This window comes from Pipra filicauda, unplaced genomic scaffold, assembly GCF_003945595.2.
Source record: "Pipra filicauda isolate LSUMZ 115617 unplaced genomic scaffold, ASM394559v2 scaffold15_size4787011_pilon, whole genome shotgun sequence".
In the NCBI taxonomy this organism is placed as follows: Eukaryota; Metazoa; Chordata; class Aves; order Passeriformes; family Pipridae; genus Pipra; species Pipra filicauda.
Genome location: NW_024104096.1, coordinates 4,410,135 through 4,423,764, shown reverse-complemented (window position 1 = coordinate 4,423,764; position 13,630 = coordinate 4,410,135). Strand labels below are relative to the sequence as shown.

At 39.6% G+C, this 13,630-nt stretch overlaps 1 protein-coding gene and 1 long non-coding RNA gene across 2 annotated transcripts in view; both read right to left on the bottom strand.

The window, feature by feature from the left end:
- LRMDA (leucine rich melanocyte differentiation associated) overlaps positions 1-12,717 on the bottom strand; it is a gene marked incomplete at its 3' end in the record, with an annotated part of 373,673 nt that extends 360,956 nt beyond the window's left edge. The window contains exons 1-2 of the mRNA XM_027739904.2: positions 12,188-12,717; positions 7,730-7,830 (exon numbers count right to left, since the gene is read on the bottom strand). Coding sequence (XP_027595705.1) covers positions 7,730-7,830; positions 12,188-12,217 — 131 coding nt within the window. The remainder of the gene's footprint in view (positions 1-7,729; positions 7,831-12,187) is intronic.
- Positions 10,080-12,031, bottom strand: LOC120322848. The gene is made up of 2 exons (XR_005562785.1): positions 11,514-12,031; positions 10,080-10,783 (listed from the first exon to the last, which is right to left on the bottom strand). It is a non-coding gene; the product is annotated as an uncharacterized LOC120322848 (long non-coding RNA).
- Positions 12,718-13,630: the final 913 nt, after the last annotated feature.

Sequence of the window (13,630 nt, the reverse complement as noted above, 5' to 3'; positions counted from 1 at the left end):
CTTCTTGAGAAAAGTAGAACAGAAAAAAATCTTAGGTTCTGATCTGTCAGATACAGTAAATCAAGGGATAATGGCCAGCATGGGGGGTCAGAGGTATATATACTACAATGTTTTCACAGTCTGTTAGTGACTATGTGGCCATAAAAAGTCAAGGATCAATGGAAAAAAGGAGAGGCTGCTGGGACTAAAGAAGATAACAGCCATCCGTAGAAGACTGAAATACAACAACTTATATTCTAAGCTCACCCTGACATGATACTGAGTTTGGAAAAATAACTTTTCCATCAAAAAAGCAGCTTCTATCCTTGGTACAGTATGCCTAAATTGGTGAGATATTTAAATACATACCATAACCCATTAATTTGATAATTTTAATATCAGTCATTGACTGGTCCCCTTCATATCAACAATAAACTAATGACTGCAAATAAGACACATCAGGAAAATACACGTCACAAAATTACACACAGACAATACTTTGTAATGGCAAATATTCTATAGTCACATTTAAAGCTGACACAATAACAGAACACAGGCATGGCTATTGTATGTGAGACAAGGTATATCTTAGTAGTATTTTTTAATATTTTCGAAGTTATAAAGTGTGAAAAAAAGTTTTCCTTATACATTACCCAGATCATATCCGGTTCCTGGTGAAATGCCACTTTTAAAATGGGAGAGGCATGGTGGGAGGAAAAAGGAGGGGAAGAAGAGAACAAGGAGCAGATTTAGTTTTGTCTATCAACTATCAAAAGTAGAGATAATATTTGAAGTTCATAATTCTTTTTGCTACTGGTAATAGTCTCCTATTTTTCCAACAGATATACATCTATAGAACTTTACCTTATAAAACTTTCTAGGTATTACCCATGGAGAAAGAGAACCTATTATCACACTTGTCTTCAGTCCATCGAGTAGACTATTTCACATTCATTTTAGTAGAAAAATAATTATGCATCAGGTAGTCCACAGTGATTAATAAACACGTAAGACTTCAACTGAAAGATTATTATAATCTATAAATTTTAAATAATTTCAATGAATCCTTGTGTATAAATATTTCATTTAGCAAAATGATTCTAGGAACTGAATTGCTTCTAAAGAATGACCACCCTTAGCAGTGTTAGTGTACGTGTATTTTCAGACATCCATAATATTTCAACATTATTTAAAAAACAGCATCTTGTGCTTAATGTAGGACATCCCTTTAAGGGAAGACTTTAAGTACCCACCTCAAAATGCAATCCTACTCATTTGAACTTGATACATTACTGCAATAGTAGAAGAAAAATTATCGAGAACTTATACATTTCAGATAGCTTAACTGTGGAAAACATTATCTCTTTGTTGAAGTCTCTATATACAATTCCATTTACCTTGAAAAAGTGAACTATTTCAAGTATAAAATTTACAAACATTTGTAAACCACTGTTTTCTTAGAGTAAGAAAGAAATCTCAGCTACTAATAAACATCTTCTTTTAAAAAGGCAATACAAAATCTTCAATACTTAAACATATTCATTCTCTTTTCACGTAGAAAACTGTGGTCATGCCTGATAGAAAATAAAAAAACAAGGCAAGTGAAAAACATTAACAGCATAGCTCCAATACACTTATTTCAGACAAGATACCATAAATCATCTTGAAACAAAACAGGTAATTATAATGTGCACAAATGTTATGATATTATGCGTCTCTACTGGTCCAATAGTTTAAATTATCGAAACTGATGACTGAACAAGGGTATATTGTTTCAACACACTTGGATTACACAAACGATTCAAATTCTTCCTTTAGGTCTCCAGTGCTTTGCAGATCTCTCTAATGTCAATAAGCAGGTAGATAGATGTTTCTTAGATAATTCAGGCCACATCTAAGGGGATTAAAATATACGACCAAAATTTCTCTAGCGTTGTCTTTTGTAAACAATCATGTGGTTTTCTTCCCTTCAATACTGTAAGAAGCATCTGAAATTAAAGCAAGTACATACATCTCCCTTCAAAGCATTCAGTGAGAACAGAGCAGCTCCTTTCTCCTTCTAACCACTATCCCATATTTCAATCCTCTTCACCTCAGTGTAAAGGAAACAGGAGTGAGAGCCATAAGACAGAATCATTTCAAAACACAATTAGCTATTTGTAAACACTCTTTTTCCTGCAGAAAATCTGCAACTGTTAGTTGCAAGAAAAAGCAACACGTAAGGTAAATCAATTAGCTTGCTAATTTCTCACCCTCATTCATTTAGCTCTGCACTGTATTTGTCGTAATTGACTATAATTATGTTAATTACCAACTCCAGCATAATTACTATATTTATTGTCATTGAGCACACTACGTACCCAAAGCAAAGCTGGCATTTGTCGGGCATCAAAAAAATAAATAAATAAAACCACACAACTGTCAGGAGGGGTTTCTCTGAAAACCGGCTGATATACCTTCAGCAAATGAAAGGGCAAAAGAGATTTCATGCAATGCTAGTTTGAAAGCATCGGTTCATTAAGGATATTAATTTTCTGATAACTACACATTTAAGCATGACACACTGGAGCAGTATCTACAGGATTTAGCAATTATTAATGCGTGACAGTTTCAAATGCTAAGTGAATCAATTAAACAGCAGCATTCACAATTTGAGAAGAGATAACTGCTTCATAACTGCCTAAGACTACAATTTTCACATGACAAAAAAAGGCCATTCAGGCTCCTTCAAAACCTGACAGGTCAAGAAAGAAGTTTGAAACAAAAGCACCTTATAACCATCATCTCTCCTCTTTACTTGTCAGATCAACTTTGCTAGTGTCTCCGCTGAAATGGCATCACCATGCCAGCTGCCACAAGGTGATTTTTCATGTCTTGTCAAAGAAATCTTTTATTCTATTTGCTCTGCATTAACATGTTACATTTATTGATCAAGCCCTTTCTGCAGCCACAGCAGGGCACTGTGCTCTTATGCCTAAGGGGGCTTTGATGTCCTGGTGACATTCTAGACCAAATAATGCACATACTAAATGGATTTAATGCAGAAATGTGTTTGTGCATGACAGCTACATTAATAACAGCCCCTCATACTGATAAATATGCAATTGCTACGATTAAGAGTTACCCAATTATGGTGAAAATATTTTTCTACCTTATAAATAAAACCATCAAAAAGTTTTAACAATAGTGCATTTTCTTCAACATTTTAAAATGCTATAAAGATGAGTCTAAAGGCTGTAAAAAATGTCATGCTTTGTTTTGAATTTTGGCTTTTATTTCCCTCTCTCTTTTGTTGTTCATCTTTCTGTTCTGCGTATCTTATTGCTGCACAGACTGGGAAGGTGGCAAGAAAAAAAAAAGCCTCTCTTTTCACATACTCAACTCACAAAGAGGAACGTGCCCTGTAAAAACTGAAGCCCATTTTCAGGCTCCCACTTGCATATTCCCCCAGGCAAGAAAACAGTAGGCAGAAGAGAGAAACAACAATCTCAAGTCCACAGAGAGGATATTACAAAGGCTCAGTCTCACGAAAGTCACAGAGGAACATTCCAGATTAGGATTATAGTTCAAGGGGATGTTTTCATATATACACCTTCTTCATCGGAGAGTGGAAATTATGCACAAGCACATACTGTGCAAATTATTCATGCTCCTAGTAGAAATAATCTGCACCCTAGAGAGAGGGAAGAGATACTTGTATCTCTATGAGCACAATTATTGGATTAATCCTTCCTCATGGCCAAGATTAAAGATTCACTCTCACCTCATAGCTTAGACCCAGAAGAAACCTCTGTAAGGAAAAGGAGAACAACTCACATGTTTAAAACTACTGAGGATAAAATTACAAATGGACTTCTCTGTGAATTGAACCGTAGATGTTATTCATAAAAGCATGGCACCTATTTATACAAAACCACTGATATCAAGTTATTCAAGCACTGCAGTGCATTCAGCCTTTAATATGAAAAGAAAAATTTGGTACGAATAAAGTTATCTAGGACAAGTAAAAAAAGCTTTGAATAGGTTGTGGGTTGTTTGGGTTTTTTTCCTCCCACCAGACAGCATGATGCATCTAAAAAAAGTCTTTGTATTTCATCAAAATCTCTACTCTCTACCTACATTACATTCTTCCTACTCACTTATAGCTTTCTTTCCTTCACCAGTGACTACTACTTACCTTCTTTTTTAAAGAAATCTTTAACTTTCTATGATCGATGACCAATAGTTATTTATCCCCTCTTGAATCCTTTACAGCAAAGTCTCCCAGTAACACCAACCCATCAATGACTTTTCTTCCCATAGTCTATGCCTTCATTAAATGGGACTTGGGGAATACTTTCCACGTATTATGAAAGGACTCTGTTATCAGGGACAGTTATCAAATACAGTTGCCACGAGACACTCAGGAGCAGATTCCCAAAGCAAAACACGTCTGCTCCTGAAACATGCCTTATTGAAAATATACAGTGTAAATCGTTCATTTCTAAAATGGTTGAAAATCACCACCAACATCACATCAAAAGAGCTGCTACAACTCAGGCCATTATGACCACACCAGTAAAGTTGCAGAACAATAGTATTTAGGTTGAAAGGGGCATCTAGAGGTCTTCTAGTCCAATTCCCTGTATAGAGCAGGGGGACTTCAAAGTTAGATCAGGCTGCTTGGGGCTTTGTCCAGTTGCACTTTGAATAGCACCCAGGATGGAGATTCCACAGCCTCTCTGGGCACCTCTTCCACTCAACCTTCCCCGTCGTGGTTGGAAATTCCCTTGCAGCAGCCTGTGACAACTGCCTCTCGTTCTTTTGCTGTACATCTGACAAGAGTTTGGCTCCATCTTCTTCAAAACCCCCCTTTAGTCCCAAAAGGAAACAAAAGATATAAGAAAGCATTTAAACAACATCTGTAAGGAAAACGGCATGAGAAGAAAAAATTCACAAGTGGACTATAGTTGTCTGGGGTTGAAGGGTTTCTGTCTCTCAGGGATGTAAACAGCACGCAATCCAGTAGCACCATATCTTGCTGATCACAGTCAGCATCTTTTAAGTAAACACTAGTTTCTTCCACTGCCTCGTACACAACAAATTGCTGTTCCTCCTCCTTTTTCCCAACATCTCCATAAGTTCCCTTTTGCTATTCACCTCCATCTTTCCTTTCCCTCACAGGGAAAAGGGGAGACACATAGCTATTGCAACACATAACAGTCTCTTTGGCTGCCAGAAGAAAGAGCTGGATGCATGTACTGCTCAGGGTAATCAAGAAGAGACACTAGTTCTTGGAAAAAGGCAAACAAGAAAGAAAATTCTTTTTAAAAGCAAATTTTCATAGTTATATGTATCAAGTGTTGTTATTAGATTTACCACATCTGATGCAAAGAGAATATGGCATCTACACAAGCCCTAAGTTTTGTTTTATGAAGAGGAAGGGGCTCTAGCCTGGGAAGAACTCTGAAGTCAGAAAAAAACCTGGTGAAAAATATACGTTTTCCTCTGTATTAAACTGTCAGCTCAAAAGAACTAATCCTTTTTTTTCTATGTATATATTACAATCAGAAAGAAAATAATCAGAGAAATCTGAGTAAAAAAACACCATACTAAGAACATTTGGTCTTCCTTTTTCCTTTCAATGAACACACACACTCTCATCTAATAATAAATCATATTATAATGAAAATTAACATATTTACTGCAAATAATATTGTGCCAGCAAAGCCTAGTATTCTCTTCATTTTTTCATTTTTTATCACCTTTGGTCTTCTTCATTCAACTTTTGCTTTTACCAACAGATAAGTTGCAGTAGAAAATCAAACTCCTTTTAAAAGCAACATTAAGCGTAGACATTAAGATTCTCAGCATACTAAACTAAACTTTTCAAATTAGGCATTCGCTGATAAAAATCATAAAACTCATTGCTATACTACAGCGCTGTCAGATTTTTCAAGCAATAATACTTGTTTAAAGAAGACGACACTGCTTACACTCACTTCAACAGCTGCCCAAGGCATTCTTCTATATTGACATTCATTTAAGGTTATAACACTTATTCTATATCTTATCTGACTTTCTCTATAATATGCAGGCACAGGGTTTATATATGAGTGCAGACCAGACTTAACAGCTACTATACCATAAATACTTCATTCTTAGTTTTTATATGCTTAGTATATCTATCACTGCTTAAATAAAAAACCATTACACAGCTAGCTCTCATCTAATTTAATATTAGGTTCCCAAAGCTAAAAAAAAGAAAAAAAAAAAGTGAAAAAAATAATACACTTCTCCTCTTTCCCCAAATCTGATTTCTGGTCTTAAAATACTTTCACAGATTTACGACTGTAAGCTATCCTACATCACAAGCTGATTGTTCTCCCCCAAACCTCAATAAAACCAAATTATATATCCCTTCTGAAAAATAGGCTAAGTGATAGTGTTTTAGGCAGAGAAGGAAAGAAGGGATGAAAACACAGATTTCAGAACTATAGCACCAATTGAGCCCTCCAAGAAAACATGATCAGAGTTTTAAAGTGGTATTTTACATCCAAATTAATGTTATTATTTTACTTTATGAAATAAATGCAGAGGAACTGTTCTTCAAATCATGCATTAAATGAAAGAAACACTTTTTTTTCTCCAGAAATGTAAAAAAGGAGCAGTCTTGTTGATGACATGCTAAATCTAAATACCCATACAGATCTTGAACTATCTTCATGACAAAATGACAAAAAAGCCCATTCAATCCCCTCCCCAAGCAAAACTATCTCTTCTGATAACAGTTTCCACAGGTTCAGAGTCATCATCCAGAAGTATAAGACAATAAACCACAGATTTAGTGCCTCCTTTGCTCTGCTACATCTTGCATGCAGGAATCAGTCCTTCAGAGTTGACAGTGACTCAGGATAACATTTTTGAGTGTTAAGTAAGTTAAAACCAGTGTTTATTCCCTCTAGGAAAACAAGGCACCAGCACACTACCTGTCTTACCCCTCACAAGCAGATTCTAAGCTTACCCTCAATAAAATAAAAGGAAAACTCAAATGAGTCCAACCCTACCAGCAAAAAACTGTTTTTTTCTTAAACAGAAGATTACACTCCAATCCTTTCTCCCTACTTACCTGCAGATTTTCCAACCTGAAAAATACACTGCTGAACCTCAACTGACTCTCTCACAAGGATTAAATGAAAAACGATACTGTAAAAACTAAGAGGAATACAACAGAATTCTATATCAATCCATATATTTAAATAATTAGAAGGAATTACAAATTCTAACTGCACTTAGCTTTAGCATTTAACTACGTAGCTGCCCAAAAATAAAATCATAGAACAAAATACACCATCTAGGAAAACAGTATTATAAAACATTTATGATAATAACCTGAGATCTATAAATTAAAAAAAGAGTGAGAGAAGCACACAATTACTTGTAGTTTGGTTAAGAAAAATTCACTTTTGATCCCATTCTTCAGTTCTTCAGGTAATAATGCTTATTTTCCATTTTGAGCAGAGAACAAACCACAGGCTCCTCATTGGGCATCACTTATGTGAACACAATTAATTTTCACACTCACCTGGCTATTTGTGTTCCAAGTGTGCAAGAAAAGGAGACAAACATTACCCATAAAACAGTGTTTTCCACTTGATAACAACTAAATCTACTTGACATACATATATGTTTCTACTTTGAAAAAAAAGGTATTCTATTTTAGGAGTTGGCATCCCATATTGCACTTGAAAATCTATATATTGCCACATACCTTAACAAGTTGAAGCTAAGATCTAGCCTTTTTGCCATATGTCCATATTTTCGTCCTAGGAATTCTGGAATTTCTTCACAGTCTTGACTAATGTAGGACACCTGAGAATTAGAAGCAGAAAGGAAACATTTCATAAGTGGAATTCTGTCTCATTGATACAATCACAACATGCAATACCACGAATATTCATTACAGCTTTAAGCTACCTAAGTTTTACTGCTATAAAATCTATCACAATCTCATTTTCCCATTGATACCTTCAACTTAATATTTATTACATCTACAGTCTTATGTACAATGCTTTGTCTCCTTTCAGGTAAAAATAATTTGATTATAAAAATCACCTTTCTTCAATTTCACTGTTAATATTTTGATCTAACATTTCTTTCTATTACCATTCTGATACACTCCAGAAGGAATTTGTTGGAAGGATCAGAAGCCATCCAAAGGACATTCCAGTTTGGCTCTCCATATACAACACACTAAAAGACTGTTTTGTAAAGTTTGGTGCAGAAATACCTAAGCAGTGTATTGTCAATCCACTCTCATAACCATTCCCTGAGAAGATTATTATTCCCAGTAACATACCAGGGACAGAGCAAGAGGGCTGCCCACGATCTGAAAAACAAAGCATGCAGCTTTTTTTCAGACAGTCATGTAACTTTCAAAGATTTCTGCCTTCAACACCTATGTTCAGATCACATTTCTCATTACACCCAAAATACTCCTAAATGTCTTTTCTCTTTTTCATACCAGGCCATCTAACCAACCTTTAGCAAACATAGGAAGAATTAGTGGTAACAAAAAAACCAGTCTACTCAGATTTTTTTGTTTGGTTGGGGTTTATTTACTTTTTTTAGCCAGGATTGAGTGACAATATTTCCAGAAAAAACATAAACAACAAAACACCTGAATTTTTCTGTTCTTTCTGCTGTACTGCTTTAGAAGTCATTGGTTTGATTTCTTCAAAGAAACCCCACAAAGCCTGTCAAACCTATTGTCAAGAACTCTATACACCTATATTGGCTCATCGTCTCAGTGTTGAAAACACTGACATTTCAGATTTTGTGCTACAGAAATCTTGGTTGCCCTTACTGGTAACTTACTACTTAAGTGAACTTCACCACTGTATTAGACCACTACCTATATGATATTGTTAGTATCTCCATATTTAATATAAAGTCAATTTAAATACCATATTCCACTGGTCTAAAACATGTTAGATGAAAAGTACGCAAAAAAGAGTCCATCAGATTTTGTTTTCATAGTATTTCACCTTCTGTTAAAATAGGAACTCCTCTGCAGAACAGACTGACAGTATGCACTTTGGCAAGTCATCCTGGTCTCTTACACTCTAAAAATTATTGCAATCTGATAACACTGTATGGCATCCCATTTAATTAATTTTGTTCAATAACTTCAACAGATAAAGCTGACAACAATGAAATAATTTTTACGAGCAGAAAACAGGTAGCTTGAAGCTCAGTTTAACAACTTCTTCCCCTTGTTAAATCATACCTTGTCTTGCAATATATTCTCCTAGCAGACATACACATGACTTTAGCAAATATAAGGACAAAAGGGAAAGGAACTGTTTGGGGTAATTGGCATCTTATTGGTTTGGTTATAACAGAAAATGTTTTCCAGAATTTATTGAATTAAATATGTGGGGTTTTTCCTCCAGTCTACATTCAAGATGTAGACTGGATAAATTTCAATACATAAGATAAATTTCAATGCATTTTACAGCACACACAAAGGTATGCATAAAAGAATTGTTTCATTCTTCACTGAATGGTAGATTTCTTTAAATTAATGCTTGCAAACCCTTCAAAAGTCATCATGTTAACAGCAGAATAATTCTTCGGATTAAGCATTTGGTTCAATGTAACATGTTGAAAAAGAAATGACTAAAATATGATGCCTACTAACACTAGGAGTGCAAGACCACCTTAAGCAACTACAAACATAGCAGGAGCACAGACAACTTTGCTTCTGACCCAGGGAAGAGTGGTGGAGAAGGAGCCAGGAACTCCGGACTGCATTCCCACTGCTTCAGAAACTTACCTGGCCATAAAATCTCTACCTCCACAAGGACAGAAGCTGAAGAAAAAGGTTCAAACAAATGTGTTTTGGAGCACAGAAGAGGCAAAATACATAAAATGTTGCAAAGCTCCAGCCTTGGAACTGTTATAATATACATATACATTTACATAACTGGTAAAAACAGATTATTCACAGGCATATCTGCAGATGACATATGGTTATCATGACCTTTTAACACTCAGGCTTTTTAAAAGGGATTTTACTTCCATAGAGTTCAGTTCAGCACATTCACAGTACAAACACATTTTTCAATTTAAAACAACTATCTTTATTTTTCCAGAAAATACACAAAGGGCATTTGACTTTATATTTCTATAGCCCACATACATGAATTTGCTTCAGATACCCAACAGCCCTCTTTACGGTAAGAACAGCAGCAACTGCCAGCAATGAAATATGTGATAAACCTTTTTGAACAAGTTTTCCCCACTTTTTAGTATTTGAACAGTGTTGATATAAAACAAGACTTTAGTAGTATGGACAAGAAAAGAACATTTCTTCATTTTTGTTCTTTCAGTTCAAAATCATTTACTCGGGAAACAACAAAACGTACATAATTCAGTATTCTTCCTTTTGCATCCATCTCAAATACCCTCAAAATGAGGATGAGCTTTCAAGTACATATCCAGATACGTCATTACAGAGATGAGAGCAAGCAAACTTCTCCCACGACTCCAGCTCTTTGGTTGCACGGCACATCAGCAACAGCAGATTTCTTAGGTTTTTCTATACCGGTCACAGAACATCACATAGGATTAGAAACTGGATGCAGAGGTCTCCATTGCCTAATTCTCCAACTCAAATATAGTACAGGTTGGTCACAGTCAATCATTCTTATTACTGGTGCCCTGTTCAATATCCCACTGAAATGTCCAGAAAGTTTCCCACAAAGCCCAGTATCAGATAGGCTATGGACGTCTCAGATACTCTTGCAGACTCTTCAACACACTGTATGCAAGTCAGGAAAAAAATAAGTTTTTACAAAATATTTAGAACATAAGTTAACCAGTCAACAGCAGTTGCACCTCTCTTCTGCTCTACTTTCAGAGGATATTACCATTTAATCTCTGAGATCATTTTACAATGACACTCATTGAGTAACCTCTTCAAGGAATGTCAGCAAAAAGTCATGTATGAACTCTCAATACTGCATATTCTCTGCTACTGAGGGGAATTACATGTGGAGAAAATTTCCAGTCAGCTGAGCATTATATTTTACTCTATGCTGCTAGAAGATTGTATGGTAGGCACATAGCCAAATTAAGGGGCTAAAGGCATGCCCAAGGGAAGAAAGCAGAGCACTACTCAGTGCCACAGTGCACCACAGAGACCACAGGAACCGTTTCCTGCAGCATCAGCAAAATTAGCCAATTACCTTCATAGCACACACATATTTACATGAATTCCATACAGAATAGTGACCAGATTAAAGAAGCAACTAGATGGGCTGCACCTTGGCTTAATGGTAAGCCATTTTCAAAAAGAAGACAAGCTTCACTTATTCGGGGGGGGGGGGGGGCAGTGAGAATAAATAATCTCCTAATACTAGCCAAAGGTTCAGCAGTAATGTCACCAATTTTTAACCAGAAAATTTTTCAGTAGCCATGTAAGCCACTGGGTATAGGCCAGTAGGATGTGTTTTAATTTCCAACTTCTCTCTAACCGAAACGAAACGTACATGGTGCTTACTCTCAGGAGGAACAACACTTAGCAGACCTCAGTCCTTCCCCTTCAGCTTTTTCCCGCAGCCCATTCCAGGCCCGAGAGAGCACGCGGGGCTCACCCCGGAGCACGACGCGCCCGGCCCGCCGGGCCCCGCTCCGGCTGCACCGCACACCTCGTAGGGGAGCGAACGGCGGTCAGAGCCGCGCTGCTGCCTCAGCACAGCCCAGGAATGCGCCTGTTGCACGGCGGCAGCAAAAGTGGCAAAGCAGCACTGCCCCGTCACCGACACGGCAGCGCTTCGCTATCTCCCAGCTCTGAGAAAGCACCGCCGGGGCACATCCCCCCCAGCCCGTGGGGCTCTGAGCACAACCCCGGGGCCACTCGGCGCTGGCGGGGGCAGGGGCGGCTTCTCGGCCCCTTCCCTTCGGCGGCCTCGGGCCAGCGCGGCTGCGAAGGGGCGATACCTGCGGGGGTCCCTGGCGCGGTGCTACGAGAGCTTAGAAACCAACCCGCCTCTGCCCTTGCGAGACCGACCCCCCCCCATCCCCGTCCCCGCGGGACCGCAGAGCGCCGGGAAACGGCGCGGAGTTGGAGCAGCCGCCCCCAGTGCCGGGGGCGGGGACGCGCCGGGCGGGGCGGGCTGCCCCGGCAGGTGGGGCCGCCGCCGCACCAGCTGCGGACACTTACTTGGGCTCCGCTCACCACGACCCCTGCCATGGCTGCGGGGTGGCCGGGGCTCCGCGGGCTCGGGGCCGGAGCGGGCGCGCCGCTCCCTGCAGCAGTCAGCTGACGCGGGCGGAAGCGCGGCCGGGCCGGGGGCGGTGGCAGCGCCAGCGCCGGGCTCCCGCCGCCTCCTGCGGCCGCGCGGGGGGCGCAGCGCCGGCCCCGGGCAGGACCGGGGCCTCCAACGCGGGGCCGACAGGCGAGAGCGTGGGGAGAGGGTCTGTGTGTCCAGGCCCCAGGGGTCCCTGTCTGGCAGCCGCTCCGGGCCCCGCTGTGACATCCTGCCTAGAACGCCAGTCCAAAGCGGCGCACAACCGACCGCCGCGCCTCACAGCATCACAGGGTCACTTGGGCTGGAAGAGACCTCTGAGACCATCCAGTCCAGCCTGTGACCAAACACCAGCATGTCAACTGGACCATGGCAGTTAATGACACGTCCAGTCTTTCTTAAACACCTCCAGGGACAGTGACTCCACCACCTCCCTGGGCAGCCCATTCCAATGCCCAATCACCCTTTACGTGAAGAAATTCCTCCACGTAAACCTCTCCTGCTGCAGCTTGAGGCCATGTCCTCTTGTCCTGTCGGTGGTTGCCTGGGAGAAGAGGCCAACCCCCATCTGGGCACAGCCTCCTTCCAGGGAATTGTAGAGAGTGATAAGAGCCCCCCTGAGCCTCCTCTCCTCCAGGCTCCTTCAGCAGCTCCTCGTAAGACTTGTGCTCCAGACCCTTCACCAGCTTCTCTGCCCTTCTCAGCACTGGGCTGGGACCGAACGCTGGGCCGTGACAGTGGTGGAGTAGGCCCTGGGAAGAAGGGACAGAAATCACTGATCTGTGACACCGACAGAGGAATTAGGGCTTGGATTTCATTTCCCACAAAGAGCTAGACGACTTGGAGGATTATCTGGACCAGCTTTCCACCTGCTAAGCAGCCCGTTAATTCACAGCATAAAGCATAACTTACCTTTTTAAGAGACGTATGTCACTGCTAAAGCAACACCTGCAGAAAAAAAACCCCATGCTATTTACAGGAGAGATCCACATCCTCATAGCAATATTTTTTTTGTCCATAAAATACAGAGTAATTTGTGTGGAAACCAGAAATACCTTTGGATTTATCAGAAAAGGCTGTCAAACTAGTCTTTCCAGGACACAAGGATTTACTAATTAAATTAATGGCCTGTTGGTAGGTTATCACTGTTTGGGCAGACATGGAAGTTGAAGGTTTTCTGTAATAACTTCATGTGAGACTTTTAAAGATACTTAGGTTTCCCAGGCTTGGATCCTAAATCCTATTAGTCATCTACCTACCTCTTCAGCTGCCTAAGCACCTTTAAAAATCTGGCTCATCTTTCCCCTTTATTGCTAATATAGCATTACTCACTCTTGCTGAAAGCAGAAGCACATGCT